At 38.7% G+C, this 17,993-nt stretch overlaps 1 protein-coding gene across 1 annotated transcript in view; it reads left to right on the top strand.

The window, feature by feature from the left end:
- The window catches only part of LOC309556022 (cadherin-10-like), a 385,953-nt gene that overhangs the window by 342,313 nt on the left and 25,647 nt on the right, over nucleotides 1-17,993 (top strand). Inside the window, exon 8 of the mRNA XM_082258290.1 lies at nucleotides 4,018-4,139. Coding sequence (XP_082114416.1) covers nucleotides 4,018-4,139 — 122 coding nt within the window. The remainder of the gene's footprint in view (nucleotides 1-4,017; nucleotides 4,140-17,993) is intronic.

Raw genomic sequence — 17,993 nt, 5'->3', positions numbered from 1 at the left:
ATTGCAGCACTGCTGATTACCCATCACTGCGGACATCCCTGATCCCTCCAAGCAGATGTGATTAACATTGGGCTTGTTTGCTTAGTCACGAGAGTGGCTAGGCCAGTTGAGTTGGTGAGTTTGCATTCTTTCTCCCCCTCTGAGCACGGTGGTGGCATTTATGGTGATCCAATACTCCATCCGCACATGTAGCTATCATCCCAGGAGTGTGTAGCAACTGTGGACTTTTGTGACAACTCTGCTGTCTTGGTGGATTTTTATGGATTTTATTACTTTTTATTCAGATTTCACTCAGCGATAAGTCCCGTCTGGTTCTACAGGGGCAGGCTGTATGAGAGACTAATATCATTTATACATATATCTGTATGTATGTTATTAATGGTGAGAGGCTACCACCATCCCTGCGCTACTGGAAATATTATGCAATTCATGCTGTTGATATTTATTCAGTTTTATATAATGTTTTAGCTATGTTTTGTTATGATATTAATAAAATGACTTGCTTTTTTACCATGTAAGTTGTATTGTGAGGTACCCTAAAAGTCTGCTTGGTTTTCTTATACTTGTCTCATCAGAAACCAGATGTGGTATCAATTATTAAATGCTAATTATCTTACATTGCTAATAAATGAAAGCAAATTCAAATTTTTAATGATCACAAAAAAAGTCAATAACTTATGTGCTAGTCAACCCAACGTAATCATATCTTATTGATACGCTAACAAAAATTGCAAACCATTTTCCCCCCTCCATGTTTCGCATTGTAGAGTCCAAAGGGTAATAAAGCACTTCTAAAGTAAAGCACATATGCTCACATTGAACTTTACCGTTATGCTATGATACATAAAAGTCACACTAATTTGATATCATTTTAATCAGCAGACTTTGTTGATTATGGTTTGAGGTAAATATTTGGGGGTGTGAAAATGACATAAACAGTAAAAATGTGTTTTGCTTTACTATTTAATCTCTTTCTTTCTTTTCTAAGTATACTATTTATTCTCAATAAAAGGCAAAGAAGAAAAATGTATGTGATCACATTTGCTACCAAATTAAAGCTCTATCTGTTCTAAAAAAAAAAAAAAAAAGAATAGATAATACATTAGGATAGACAACAAAAAAATGACAAGATATAGTGTGTAGAAATGAGATATTGCCAAAAAAAGAAAAAAAAAATCTCTGATACTGAAATGGCTATTAGGGATCTTTGCTTTCTAGAAAATAAAGGTTGTTCATACTTTAAATCATAGCATGGAAGCTCTGACTTCCTTTCAGCATTCAGTAAATGTCAGTGAGTGCTAAAATCTGCAATAATCTTACAGGTGAATAAGCTCTGATGACAAATCTTTTGTGGGTGGCTGAGATTCAGTGAACACAATTGCATCCAGGCAGCTTTGACACACCTAATACAACACCTTTATTGCTAGGACACTAGATGACATAGCTCAGTGTATTTGACTAAGATCAGCTGTGTATTGGATATTTTTCTAGCAGCATTTAAAGATCACAATATTGGTTGACGTTCCTTTAGTTCCCTATTTTTCACCCCTCATTATTTTTTCCTACCTGCATTTTTTTTTTGTGAAATATTTTGTATAGATCTATTACATCAAAAATGATAACTTTTTTCTGTTAAATTGAAAATTGGGCCTACATATGTATAACCTTTGATGAACCCAAAAGGAACAGGGCCAAACACTTCCATAAAATCACACTCCATTTTTGCCCCCACCCGGTTGCATTTTTTTCTAATGAAAAAGTAATATATCAATTCTTCAGCTGATGGAATTTTGCCCAGTTTTAATCAAAGCTTGGCCACCACTTTCTTTTCTTTCAATTTATTGTACATAGCGTTCCCTAATTTCATGCACACTGATTTGCCATTTACGTGTAACTAGAAATTCGGTAAATAAACATTAACTTCATTAACAATGCATTTATATACCTGGCAAACTCCCACCACTTTTTAAGCTTATTTAATGGAATTTATGAGGCATATAAAGTAGCTAGAATTTCAACGTTCATTTGTTACAAAATCATGATCTGCCATCTATTATTTCTAAATGAACATCAGTAGCAGTCACAGGGAGCTACCAAGGAGACTAAAATATTAGTTATTTTATTGTGTTATTAGTAAATGAGGCAAACCGCTGTGCTTTAAGATGGTATTAATTCTCTCTCAAATGGAAAGAAAATCCTGCAAGATGAGATACATAAACTTGGCAAGTTTTCTGTTGTGGCGAGTTTGTAGTATATGTCTTATTTCCTTAGAGATAAACTACAGGTAGATATACAGTAAAGGCGCAGATAAATGCTCATGTTCATTAATTCAAAGTGTATGTATTTTTTAAATACAAACAGTGTAAGTAATTGAATTTGACTTGGCATCAGCCTCTTGCAATCCTCTGTACAGTAGCGTTTCGACTGGGAAGCACAAGATGCCAGTGCTCATGTGCTATCAAGGAACATGAAGTTTGGACAAGAGACCAGGATGACAGAGAGATTAGCTCATTAGCTTGCTTTTTTTCCTTCCACTATCCAGTCGCAGACTGGGGACATATGTGTTACCTGAAGTCCAATTGAAGCTTATGCATTTATGACTGCAATACTGTAAGGGTTTCCGTTCTCTGCTCAGCGGGGATCGACCCGCTGAGCAGGCAGGTGACAGCTCGGTCTCCACGCAGCAGTCAGATCCCCACTGTCCTCTATGGGGGAATCGGATGAGAACGGACCACCTGTCCGTTCTCATCCGATCCGATCCGCTGGACGGATGGAAAATAGGGTTTCCATCTGTCTGGATTTCACACACAGAATCGGAATCGTATAGCAGCGGGTGTCAGCGGAGATGTCTCCGCTGACATCCGCTGCCCCATAGGGATGCATGGAGGATCCAATCAGGTCCACCTAAAAAACTGACAGGCGCATCTGATCGGATATGAAAGGACCCTTAGGCTGGATCCAGTCCAGTACTACAATGGTCCACTATGACCCTTGCCCAGCTTCAATCAACAGAGTTGCCTAGGGATTGTGAGTGCTGCTTATTTTAGTACTAGGCAGTGGTTGCAGAGCATTAGAGACCCATGCCATTGCATTCTGTGTGAGAGTAGTGGTCAGTCTCTCCATTATATTGCCAGGAAAGGTTATTTTAACGCTTTCTGGAGCATAAAGTAAAGAAAAAAAATATCAGCACATTTGTTAATGTATACAAAGATGCATTACGGTGATAATTATGGATGCTTTAAGTAGGCTTTAACTGCAGTAGAGAAAAAGCATGTCCCCTTCCTTGTTAAACCAGGCTGATCCATGTGTGGCAGAGCTGTGTAAATCTCAAAACTGGATGCACAAAAATAAAAAAAAATTTGGGCAGGTGGTGTAAGACAAATTTTAATTTAGTCAGCATTGTGCTTTTTGTCTGCAGTTCAGCTGTAGATTGCTTAGGAGAGACATAGAATTGAATAGCTGCAATGGTTATACTTGTTACCAGACCATAAACAATCAATAATGCAGCGCCAAAGTAATAGTGAAACAAACCGTGAAAAATCAAATGAATGCAAACGTGAAAAAAAAAAAAAAAACATATAATCACATGGAATGTGGAAAAATCACAAATAAATAATATAATCCTCTTGAACATGAATGAAAAGACTAAATATGTTCACCATATAAATAGGTAAATGCTCAAAAGTAGTGCAAATCATTGTGACTTGATATCAATGGGTCCAGATTTCAGCTTTCTAAAGTCAAACAACCTCCAATACTGAGTAGCCAGCTCATAAGGCATACGTTAAAGCAAAAAAAATACACTTGTGAAAACGAACTTCTTTTATGGTTTAAAATTTTAAAATTTTCTACAAATTGTTGTGTTGTAAAATAATATTAAATATATTTAACTGATATTTTTTTTCTGCACTTTGTTTTATTGTCTTCATTACTCACATTGTTATTTTCATATTATTGTTTTTATTGTTGCTAGTGTTGGTAAACAGTTTTCTTTCCTTGTTGTCCTTTTTTATTCAGATAATCCTAAGCAAACAACACGGGCCACTGTTTACATACTGATTCTGGATGTCAATGACAATGCACCACAATTTGCAATGTTTTATGATACCTTTGTTTGTGAGAATGCAAGACCGGGGCAGGTAACTAAAATTGTGAAAAATTCATAAATAGAAAAAATATAATATGTAATAATAATATTTTGTATTGAGAATTGAGATACCAATAGAGTATACAGTATATTTGTTATACACTATACAGTATTATATTTATTCTGCATATACACTCTATTATGGAGATGCATACTATTAGTTTAATACATGTATGTTATGCTGTACATGACCTCTAAAAAAACTCTCTGTGCCTCTGAAAGTTATGTGCTTATGCACAACTTACCTGTCGTCAAAATGTGTTAGAATCATTTAAAGGACCCCCTGTCTTTACATTGGCACACAAAAAAAAACCCTAAACAAAGCAAAACTAAACAGGACTTTAATGGTACCACACCATGAGTATGACCACATTTTACATCCTGATGAACCAATTTTTTATCCTGGTTGGAGCCCTGGGGTGTTAGGGTCCATTTGTCTATAGGTCTTAAAGTTCCATATTGCTTTTTATTGCACTGCACACTCTGTCAATAGCAGGTAGCAATATGTATCAAATAAGTAACTAACCACTTTAGCCCCGAAAGGTTTAACCCCTTTAATGACCAGGCCATTTTTTGCAATACGGCACTGCGTTGCTTTAACTGACAATTGCACGCTCCTGCAAAGTTTTACCCAAATAAAATTGATGTCCTTTTTTTCCCAAAAATAGAGCTTGCTTTTGGTGCAGTTTTTATTTGTTGCACTATAAGAAAAAAGGAGTGACAATTAAAAAAAAAAAAAAAAAAAACAATATAGTTTTACTTTCTGCTGTAAAGCATATCCAATAACAAAAGGTAAAAAAATCTAATTTCTTTATTAATTCAGGCCAGTTTGTAATCTGCTACATATTTTTGGTAAAAAAAATCCCAAAAAGTGTATATAGATTGGGTTACGCAAATGTTATAGCTATGTTTTTATTAGTAATGGTGATGATAATCGATTTTTAGCGGGACTGCGACTTTGCGGCGGACAAATCTGACACTAAGTGACACTTTTTGGGGACCAGTGACACTAATACAGTGATCAATGTTTAAAAGACACACTGTCACTGTATAAGTGACACTGGCAGGGAAGAGGTTAACATCAGGGGTGAGCAAAGGGTTAAGTGTGCTCTTAGGGTATGCTTTCTAACTGTGTCGGGGATGGACTGACTGCAGGAAGAGAGACATCTGTGTTCCTGATTAGTAGGAACACAAGATCTCTCTCTTCCTGTGTGACAGAATGACGTTCTGTCATTCCTCTGAACCATCACAGGCAGCCAGACCCGCTGATTGGCTTCTGCTGTGTCCAATCACAGCCAGAGCGTGGCACCAGCGGTGCACGCCCCCGGCCCAATGCAAGAGATCACGTACAGGTACCTGATTTTGTGCTTAAGGGCTGCCCTGCCACCGTAAATGTACGTGGGGCAGTCCTTAATTGGTTAATATACACATGTTTGTTTAATTTAATTTACACATTGGTTGATCTTTGCCTTTATATTTTTAGACATTTAAAAAGCTTTGTTCTCTCTGGAGAAGCAGGCTTTGCCCTGCGAAACGCGTCAAATAAACCCTCATGATGACTCCTTGTGAATGCCAGAGTTTGGGGTCATGTCACTTTGTATTTGTATTATATTTGTATTTGTCTAAATTGTGGTTACAGACTGTTTTGACTAACTTGTTTGTTAAATGTGCAATTTATCCCTTTTGGGATTTTAATCTTTTAAAATTGTAACAATAACAATATTATATATTTTTTTGTTTTATATACTCATGGTGTGGTACAGTTAGCCCCGGTTCACACTAGGGCGACCTGTGAGGCGACCTGGTCGCCTCACAGGTCGCCGCAGGTTGCCTCCCATAGGAAAGCTGCAGACCCATTCTAATAGGAGCGACACAAGTCGCTCCGACCTAGAAAAAGGGTCCGGAGCTTCTTTGGGGTGACCAGGAGGCGACCGCCATAGACTTCAATGTTATGAAGTCCGTGGCGGCCGCTCCGAGGTCGCGGCGCGCTGCTCGCACCGCGATCTCGGAGGTCGCCCCTGAAAGTAGCGTCTCTCCTATGTGAACCGGCGCTTAAAGTCCTATTTAGTTTCACTTTGTTTAGGAATTGTTTTCTGTGACAATGTAATATTAGAGGATGTGCTACCAGTAAATCCATTGAGCAAATGTATATTGCCCCCACACTATACATATTCTTCACCCATCTTCACATGGTATGGTCTCTTTTTCCCTAAGGCTCCATTCACACCTGAGCCTATCATTTTCAGGCAGGTTTTTTTGGGCATTTTTCAGGTGTTTTTTTGCAGGTAGTTGGAGGCAGGCATTGACATCTAACAAAAACGCTTGTAATCTGCCAAAGAAAAGCTCATGTGCTTTTCTGAGCTTCAGGCGACAAAATGCTCATATGAGAAGGGGGGCCATTGAAATGAAAAAGTGATGCATAAAGTAAATGGTATTTTTTTTAGGACAAACATTGCTTTCTTTCTGTCATACAGTATAGTCTTACAAAAATAATTTTATTTTTATGCCAATTTTTCTGCTATGGTCAATGCTATTTTTTTAAAATATGCATTACTGTACTTTAGGGATACATTGTATTCTATAATTTGTCACAATTAAAATGGTACAAAGTATTGAAAAGATTGTATTGAAAAAAAAAAGAAAAGATATTTACAAATAAAAAAGGACTAAAATGAATTGACAAAATAAATAAAAATTAAGAAAAAATTTTAATTGATTGAAAAAACAGAGATTAAAAAAATCAGCCAGAAAATAATAGTTAGGGCAATAAGGGGGAAAAGTATTTGACTGCTACCCACCTGGCCTATTGTAAAATTACAAGTTCTCCCTTCTTGGGTGAACGTCATATATCACAGTGATCACATGTTACTGGCCATGCTCCTGCACGATCTGTCACCCATTGTGTCTGGGTAACAGATCAGTGTATCAGGTCGCTGCCAGTAATAGGTCATTTCTATGACCAATCACAGTAGATCACATGACAATTGAGCACAATGGATGGCTTCCATTCATGCCATCCATTGTGTACTATTGTGTTGATCTCTGTGATTTGTTACAGTGATCACACAGTACAGACAGACCGGCCGGCCAACCGCTATTGTGCAGGAGAATGACAAAACAGCCCTCTGCCTATATAAACAAGGCACACAGAGGAAGAGTGAGCTTTTGTGTTTCAGCTAAGCTGAAACACAAATCTCTCCTTTCCTCTAGAACATCCATTCCCCACACAGTTAGAAAACATTTCCTTAGGAGCACACTTAACCCCCTGAACACCCCTGGTGTTAACCCCTTCCTTGCCACTGTCATTTTTATGGTGCAAAAAATAAAAACATCAGAGGTGATCAAATACCACCAAAAAAACCCCTCTATTCATTGGGTATTTATTGGGTCTGCCGCCAAGTCACAGTCCCGCTAAAAATCGCTGATCACCACCATTACTAATAAAAAACATAACTAGAACTTTTGCGTAAACCAATCTATATATGCTTTTTGGGATTTTTTTTTAATCAAAAACATGTAGCAGATTACAAACTGGCCTAAACTAATGAAGAAATTTGATTTTTTACATTTTTTTATTGGATATGTTTTACAGCAGAATGTAAAACATGTTGTTTTTTTTTTTTTCTAATTGTCAGTCCTTTTTTACTTATAGTGCAGCAAATAAAAACTGCACCAAAAGAAAGCTCTATTTTTGGGAAAAAAGGACATCAATTTTATTTTGGTACAGAGTCGCATGACCACACAATTGTCAGTTAAAGCAACGCAGTGCCGTATCGCAAAAATTTGCCTAGTCCTTAGAGGGGTAACACCTTCCGGAGCTGAAGTGGTTAAATACCACCAAAAGAAAGCCCAATTTGTGTGAAAAAAATTGATAACAATTTCATTTGGATACAGTATTGCATGACTGCACAACTGTCATTCAAAAATGCGACGGTGCTGAAAGCTGAAAATTGGGGGGCAGCAGCAGGTCAGGAGTATATAGGAATACAATATACTCAGTGTCAAAAACTGGTTATAAAGCACTGATCTATATGGTATAAATACGGATTCTTAATATTTGTAAAACTTAAAGTAAAATACAAAAACATTTTCAAAAGCTAAAGCAAGGGCTGATTGTAAAACAACATTTCATTGCTGTCACTGCAAGCATTGCATATTTAGTCTGATCGACAAATAAATTAATCATTTATACGACAATAATACCACTATAATGCAATATCTACAATGTATACCAAACTTACGTCAAAAAAGAAAAATCATCAGACTTTACTGGCACAAAAGCTGGACACACATATATTTATATAAAATCATGTTCAAATCTTCATTACACAATACACTGTAAAATCACAAAAAAAAAAAAAAAAATTGCTTATATACAATGATAAGTGAATAGCAACTGCAACATTTCTCTCACAGAAACACACTTGTTCTTTATTGACCGCTTAATAATATCTACATTTATGTTCTGTGAGGAAAATATTGTGTGGAGATAAATCCTCACAGGCCAACGCGTTTCTTGTTTTGCTTCTACAGGACAAGTAGAGGAAAATTCCAGCGGTAACTAAATAGAAAGAAAACCATTAAAGCATTTGCTATAAATATAAAAATTATTATAACAAATATCACATTAATTCTACATAGTCTTCACCTCCAATTTTCAAATGTGGCTGACATGTTGGGAACTCTCTTTGTGCCAGTAAAGGCCAATGATTTTTCTTTTTTGGTGTAAGTTCAAATGAAGAAAGCCACCAATCATGACAAAACATTTAAGCTAATGATTATGAGTAGGTTACTTATGTTTACATGATTATGTATCTATCATCATTATTGTTAATAGTGTTACTATTGTATGGTGTTGCCTTATGAGGAGTTTATTTGTTCTCCATTAGTAACTGTAAATAGATATGTGTGTATATGTATATATTTTTTTTATACTTAAATATGGGGCTTGGCTTTGACTAATAGATGAGATAAGTTAAAGGCACCTATAAAGGCACCCATTTGTGTAAACCCAGTCTGTGGTAATTGTACTGCCATTCTGGATAATAATGCAGTGGCACACAACTACATGCTTTTACAAGAAAGAGATACTGTAATAAAAACCTCTCTAATATGGTTTAGTTTAGTTCCTGATATGATGAGGATGAAGCACCATATTAAAATGAACCTTCCAAGAAAAATGGAAGGCCTACCTCCCAGCACCCAACAGGATTCTCTTTTTAAAAAATCCAGAAAAAAAGAGTGTTGACTAAAAAATAAGGAAACCTTGACCCCAGTATTTAATACTACTGTGAGGCATAAATAATGACACCAGTGAAATATGAGTTCTTTACCATGAGAATGCCCTCCAAACCAATGCAGGCAGGCAGTGGTGCAGCACATTGACATCACTCACACCCACCTTGTTTTACTGCCTGGGTACATCAGTACACAGAATAAAATTTAAATATAAGTCAAACATATATTTATTTCCTTTATTAATGTGTCTTTGTGTTCTATTCTTCACTTGCTGTTATTATTTGCATCTCAGAAGACCTTCAAAATGAATCACGTTCCAGAAATGATTTCCAGAAACTGTATGTCATATTTCCACAGCAATGACTTCAAAACTGTCCATATACATTTACAAATAAACTGTTATATTTGTGCAGCCATGTGTGTATATATATATATATATATAGATATATATATATATATCTATATATATATATATATATATATACAGTATCTTACAAAAATTAGTACACCCCTCACATGTTTGTAAATATTTTATTATACATTTTTCATGTGACAACACTGAAGAAATTACACTTTGCTACAATGTAAAGTAGTGAGTGCATAGCTTGTATAATAGTGCATATTTGCTGTCCCCTCAAAATAACTCAACACACAGCCATTAATGTCTAAACCGCTTCCAATAAAAGTGAGTACACCCCTAAGTCAAAATGTCCAAATTGGGCCCAGATAACCATTTTACCTCCCTGGTGTCATGTGACTCATTAGTGTTACAAGGTTTCAGGTGTGAATGGGGAGCAGGTGTGTTAAATTTGGTGTTATCGCTCTCACTCTCATATTGGTCACTGGAAGTTCAACATGGCACCTCATAGCAAAGAACTCTCCGAGGATCTGAAAAAAAAGAATTGTTGCTCTACATAAAGATGGCCTAGGCTATAAAAAGATTGCCAAGACTCTGAAACTGAGCTGCAACACGGTGGCCAAGACCATACAGCGGTTTAACAGGACAGGTTTTACTCAGAGCAGGCCTCACCATGGTCGATCAAAGAAGTTGAGTGCACATGCTCAGCGTCATATCCAGAAATTGTTTTTGGGAAATAGAAGTATGAGTGCTGCCAGCATTGCTGCAGAGGTTGAAGGGGTGGGAGGTCAGCCTGTCAGTGCTCAGACCATACGTTGCACACTGCATCAAATGTGTCTGCATGGCTGTTATCCCAGAAGGAAGCCTCTTTCAAAGATGATGCACAAGAAAGCCTGCAAACAGTTTGCCTCAATACAAGCAGACTAAGGACATGGATTACTAGTACCATGTCCTGTGGTCTGATGAAACCAAGATAAACCTATTTGGTTCAGATGGTGTCAAACGTGTGTGGCAGCAACCAGATGAGGAGTACAAAGACAAGTGTGTCTTGCCTACAGTGAAGCATGGTGGTGGGAGTGGCATGGTCTGGGGCTGCATGAGTGCTGCTGGCACTGGGGAGCTACAGTTCATTGAGGGAACCATGAATGCCAATATGTACTGTGACATACTGAAGCAGAGCATGATCCTCTCTCTTCGGAGACTGGGCCTCAGGGCAGTATTCCAGCATGATAACAACCCCAAACACACCTCTAAGATAACCACTGCCTTGCTAAAGAAGCTGAGGGTAAAGGTGATGGACTGGTCAAGCATGTCTCCAGACCTAAACCCTATTGAGCATCTGTGGAGCATCCTCAAACAGAAGGTGGAGGAGCGCAAGATCTCTAACATCCACCAGCTCTGTGATGTCATTATGGAGGAGTGGAAGAGGACTCCAGTGGCAACCTGTAAAGCTCTGGTGAACTCCATGCCCAAGAGGGTTAAGGCAGTCCTGGAAAATAATGGTGGCCACACAACATATTGACAATTTGGGCCAAATTTGGACATTTTCACTTAGGGGTGTACTCACTTTTGTTGTCAGCAGTTTAGACATTAATGGCTGTGTAGTGAGTTATTTTGAGGGGACAGCAAATGTACACTGTTATACAAGCTGTACACTCACTAATTTACAGTGCAGCAAAGTGTCATTTCTTCAGTGTTGGAAAAGATGAAATTTCCTCGCGCTTATGGTATAGTTAATTATAAATGTGTATGAAATATAAAAATATATAAAAAATGGAAAATATGAACATACATAGCTGCTGCTTGAATGTAAAGTGCTAGTGCCTTTAAAGTGATCAAATCCCAAGTAATCCAGAGCTGCTACTATCACAATCCAAACGTATAAATATGTGCAACCGTGCATTAGTGCAAATGTGCCAAAATTAACAAGAAAAATTATTTTAGATCCAACTATAAATATACATCAATACACTTCTTCAAATTCTTGTAATAAACATAAACAGTCCATTGTATCAAAAGTGTCCATAAAGTGTAGATAAGAAAAGTGCTTCACTTGTGCAGTAACAGTGCCAGTGCTCCCCCTGTGGTTCCCCACTTACCACAAGTCCCTAGAAAACTAGCGGTGGGTGTAAAATCCTCTGATGTGGTCACAGCTCCTTGGGAACGCAGCTTAGAGTATATCAATCAGTTGGAGAGATCCTTTGCGATAGCCATCCTTATGTCCAGAGTGCCCTCATGAAAATAGAATGCCATCCATGGTGAAGTATGTACAAATAAATTTATTGAAAATAAAGAAACCTACTTACAATAGTAAGCACTATTTTTAAAGTAGAAGCACTTTTCTTATCTACACTTTATGGACACGTTTGATACATTGGACTGTTTATGTTTATTACAAGCATTTGAAGAAGTGCATTGATGTATATTTATAGTTGGATCTAAAATAATTTTGCTTGTTATTTTGGCACATTTGCACTAATGCACGGTTGCACATATTTATACGTTTGGATTGTGATAGCATCAGCGCTGGATTACTTGGGATTTCTTCAGTGTTGTCACATGAAAATATAGAATAAAATATTTACAAAGATGTGAGGTGTGTACTCACTTTTGTAATAGATAGATATATAGATATAGATATAGGTATATATATATATATATATATATATATATACTAGATAGATAGACAGATAGACAGATAGACAGATAGATAGATAGATAGATAGATAGATAGATAGATAGATAGATAGATAGATAGATAGATAGATAGATAGATAGATAGATAGATAGATAGATAGATAGATAGATAGATAGATAGATAGATAGATAGATAGATAGATAGATAGATAGATAGATAGATAGATAGATAGATAGATAGATAGATAGATAGATAGATAGATAGATAGATAGATAGATAGATAGATAGATAGATAGATAGATAGATATAATGTTCCCCCTCTGCAAGACCCATGAGTTCCTCTAAACCGGTTTTATATGGATTTGAGTCATTGAGCATGGACTCCCATATTGTTGAGTGGATTAGGCAGTGGCTGAGTGACAGACAACAGAGGGTTGTAGTCAATGGAGAACATTCAGAACAAGGTCATGTTACCAGTGGGGTACCTCAGGGATCTGTACTGGGACCAATTTTGTTTAATATCTTCATAAGTGATATTGCAAAAGGCCTCGATGGTAAGGTTTGTCTTTTTGCTGATGACACAAAGATATGTAACAGGGTTGATGTTCCTGGAGGGAAACGCCAAATGGAAAAGGATTTAGGAAAACTAGAAGAATGGTCAGAACTCTGGCAACTGAAATTTAATGTGGATAAGTGCAAGATAATGCACCTGGGGCGTAAAAACCCAAGGGCAGAATATAGAATATTTGACACAGTCCTGACCTCAGTATCTGAGGAAAGGGATTTAGGAGTAATTATTTCAGAAGACTTAAAGGTGGGAAGACAATGTAATAGAGCAGCACGAAATGCCAGCAGAATGCTTGGATGTATAGGGAGAGGTATAAGCAGTAGAAAGAGAGAAGTGCTTATGCCGCTGTACAGAACACTGGTGAGACCTCACTTGGAGTATTGTGCGCAGTACTGGAGGCCATATCTCCAGAAGGATATAGATACTCTAGAGAGAGTTCAGAGAAGAGCTACTAAACTAGTACATGGATTGCAGGAAAAAACTTACCAGGAAAGGATAAAGGACCTTAACATGTATAGCTTGGAAGAAAGAAGAGACAGAGGGGATATGATAGAAACATTTAAATACATAAAGGGAATCAACTCGGTAAAGGAGGAGAGCATATTTAAAAGAAGAAAAACTACCACAAGAGGACACAGTTTTAAATTAGAGGGGCAAAGGTTTAAAAGTAATATGAGGAAGTATTACTTTACTGAGAGAGTAGTGGATGCATGGAATAACCTTCCTGCAGAAGTGGTAGCTGCAAATACAGTGAAGGAGTTTAAGCATGCATGGGATAGGCATAAGGCTATCCTTCATACAAGATAGGGCCAGGGACTATTCATAGGATTCAGATATATTGGGCAGACTAGATGGGCCAAATGGTTCTTATCTGCCGACACATTCTATGTTTCTATGTTTCTATGTTTCTATTTCTTTGTGGGTGAGCACCTGGGCATTTACTTCAAGCAGAATACCGTGGCTACCCTTGGAACTATATATATATATGAGAGAGAGAGAGAGAGAGAGAGAGACATGACTCCCATTTGTTTATATGCCATGTATCCATTGACCTCGGACCGCTGCTGGAGGTTCCATAAAGACAGAGGCACCTTGCTTAACATCTATTGGCAATGCCCATCTTTGCAGTCATATTGGCGCTTGGTCCAGGATCTCCTTCACCCTTTACTAAAGGTTCATATTCCCTTCAATCCTAAAACTTTTCTGTTGGGGCTGCTCCCTCCCAAGCTATGGGGCCTAGCCAAAAGACTGGCCAGTCACATCTTGACGGCGGCTAGGTTGTCACGTACCTGGTAGGTAGAGCCTGAATGTGCAGAGGAAGGCCTCTCTTACCCCTCTGACTCCGAGCCCCTGATAGAGTCTTGTGCAGAGTCGCACAAGTGCTGATGGATGTGCAGGCTGCAGGACTGCTGGCAGAGTAGTGTTCCAGAAGGAGGCAGGTGTCCTGGGAGTAGTTGAACCAATGCAGCAACTTGGAAGCCTCAAGGGAAACTAGAAGGAAAACAGTCAGATAAGCCGGGTCATACACAGAGAGGTCAGATCAGGTACAGGCGGAGAGACTGGAAAATGGTTAAGGAACAGGCCGGGGTCGATGCAGGCAGAGAGCAGAAGTAGTCAGAGGCAAACTGGGTCTGTAATTCAGGAGCAAACGGAGGTAACAGGAAACAGGAACAAGCGCAGAACGCTGTAGATGAGACAGCACTAATCCTAGGAGCAGATCCAACTTAAATAGCCCATTTGGCTCCTAAACTGTCATGAGATGTGCCGCGTACAATTAGCGTGCGCATGTGCACTCCCATTCGCATCCCGGCGCCTAGGCGTTCGCCTGGACGTCAAATTAGCATGAGCTAATGCATTGGCGCTTGCTAATGCACCTCTTCTTTGGGAGATTCGAGGGACAGGAACTTGCCTGCGGTTGCCAACTTGTCCTCTGGCAGAACCTTCCTGACATATGACATAGGTGAATAATAAGGATGGGCTTCGAGTTCAAGTCGACCATTAATTCGACTCGAACATCGGGGCTAAACACACAAACAAATGGGGGCCGATGTGCGCCCCCATAAAGCACTGTGCTGGTGCAGTAAATAAATTACTGATTGTCTGATGATTGGCAAAAGCTGCACATGACCTGTATGCTTTGGCCAATCATAGAACAATATCCGTGATTGGCCAAAGGCAGGGTGCCTTTAGCCAAGCATGATTCAGGGGCTAAGTCCACGCCCCACACTATATAAAGTTGCTGCTTGCACGGCAGCAGTGTAGAATGTGTTAGATGACATAGGAGTGAGATTAGGCAGATAGGTAATGAATTTTGTGTTGTATCTAGTAATAGATCAGCCAGTGTAGTAGTGTAGTAGTGTAGTATATCTATATTTTTTTTTCAGCTATTGCAGGATATATCAGATAGTTGAGTATATATATTTATCAGTTATTGCAGGATATATATGAATCAGTGTAGTGTAGGGCTGATTCTTGTGTTACACAGTGTAGTGCAGTCAGTTTAGGGCTGTGCTGTGATTTTAGTTAGGCCACTGAAGTATATTGTATGAAAATTGGTCTAGGCAGGAAGGGGGTGAAAGCTCCCTGTATTTAAGTGGTTAAGGGGAACCCATGACAGAATTAAAAAAAAACAATGTGGGCCCCCCCCCAAAAAAAAAATCCATACCAGGTCTTTTGGGTCTGGTACAGATTTTAAGGGGAATTCCATGTCAAAATTGAAAAAAAAATGGCATGGGGTCCCTCTCAAAATCAATACCAGACCCTTATCCGAGCAAGCAGCCTGGCTTGCCAGGATAAGGGGGGGTGAGCGAGCACCCCCCCTCCTGAACCATACACTTGCCCTCAACATGCCCAACTTGCCCCCAAAACACCTTGTTCCCATCTTGATGGGGACAAGGGCTTCTTTCTGGACAACCCTGGGCTGTGGTTGTCAGGGTCTGTGGGTGGGGGGCTTATCAGTATCTGGAAGCCCCCTTTAACAAGGGGGCCCCCAGATCCTTCCTCCCCCTTATGTGAATGGATATCGGGTACATTGCACCCCTACCCATTCACCAAAAAAGTGTACAAAAAAAAATAGACAAAAGCCAGTTTTTGACAAGTCCTTTATTAAAACATAAAAAATAGTGTCCCCCGATGTAAATCCAACATCAATCACGTCGCCCGCCGCTGCACCAAAAAAATAGAAAAAAAAGACGCTCCCGCATTTACACACGCCTCCAACATAATGAGCTGCTGGAGCTGTGACAGCTCTTTTATAGGAAAGGGGCAGGGACACCACCCGGTGGCACCGTCCCTTCTGACGTGATGTCAGTAATTTATTCACTACACCAGTGCAGTGCATTATGGGGGGGGGGGGGTCGTGACTTCAGATTCCTATAAAAGAGCTATCACAGCTCAAACAGTGCATTACGCAGGAGGAGTGTGAAGAGGTGGGAGCGTCTTTTTTTTTTTTTTTTTTTTTTAGGTGTGGCGGCAGGCGACGTGATTGACGATGGATTTATATTGGGGGACACTATTTTTTGATTTTTGATTTTTAATAAAGGACTTGTCAAAAATTGGCTTTTGAAATATTTAATAGTGAAAGAAGGCGCTGTATAAATGTGTGTGTGTGCTGGGATTTCCCACCAATACTGTTCAAAAATGATATGATGTATCCATATATGGATATGTGCAGCAATGTACCAAAAAGGCAACCTACACATACCTATATGAGATGGTTTGCTGTGTACTCAATCAAAGCTGATGAAATGTGAATAGTAAATATATATATATATATATATATATATCCAGCAATAAATTATAAATAAAATCATCTAGTTAACAAAGTCCAAATAAAGTGGATACAATTCATGTGCATACTACAGTAAAACTATTCCCAATAGATACAAAAAAGGGCTATGTGCATACAAGATAAGACCAACTCAGAAAACATGACAGACAAATGTCTAAAAGTTTAATAGTGTGGTGAAGATGAGTGACTGTCAGAACACCTGCACCTTTGAGAATGAGAAATGGAAACCCTTTCACCCCATGGAAAATGGATAATCTATATGCTCACCAAAAAGATTCAGGCCACCAGGACCATATCACTTATACAATGGATGGATGCACTGTCCACACTTGCACCCTCTTATCTTCTCGCAGTTTGATTGCATATATATGAGGAACACAAAAATTGTATAATAGTGTAATTATGTTTTTTATTCTATCATGAATCAATAAATAATTGTGCTTACATCAATGAGTGCCTATCCTGGCACTGGTGAGAACTGCCACAATAGATATAGGAACCGTCTCCCCCTCCGTTCCTCAGCTGACTTGTCACTCTGCCAAAAAGCGTTGCTGTGGTCGCGGCCAGTGTGTGTTCCACAGGAGTCGGGATGTGACGCCGCTGGATTGACCCAGGAGTGTCAGAAAGCCTACAGACTACAATGCATTTTGCAGATTCACGTCTTTAGGAGGTCTGTGAGTGAAATTCTGATGTCTGACGTCACGAGCGCTCCATAATGCACTGCGCTGGTTCAGTGAATAAATGACTGACGTCACGTCAGAAGGGATGGTGCCACCGGTTGGTGTCCCCACCCCTTTCCTATGAAAGAGCTGTCACAGCTCCAGCAGCTCATTACGCAGGAGGCGTGTGAAGAGGCTGGAGTGTCTTTTTTTTCTTTCTATTTTTCGGGTGTAGCGGCGGGCAACGTGATTGATGGATTTACATCGGGGGACACTATTTTTTTTTTTTTAACCACTTAAGCCCCAGAGGATTTGGCTGCTAAAGGACCAGGGGTTTTTTTGCGATTTTTTACTGCGTGACTTTAACGGACAATTGCGCGGTCGTGCTTTTTTTCCCACAAACAGAGCTTTCTTTTGGTGGTATTTGATCACCTGTGCGATTTTTTTGATCACGCGCTATAAACAAAAAAAGAGCGTAAATTTTGCAAAAATAACAATATTTTTCACATTTTTTTATATGAAATTCCCCAAAAAAAATGTAAAAATCAAAATTTTTTAACATTTTTCGGCCAATTTGTTTTATGCTACCTATGTT

Source organism: Pelophylax lessonae (genome assembly GCF_965119305.1).
Source record: "Pelophylax lessonae genome assembly, chromosome: 5".
Taxonomy (NCBI): Eukaryota; Metazoa; Chordata; class Amphibia; order Anura; family Ranidae; genus Pelophylax; species Pelophylax lessonae.
Note: the sequence above shows the minus strand (reverse complement) of the source record. Positions and strands in the feature narration are given on the sequence as shown.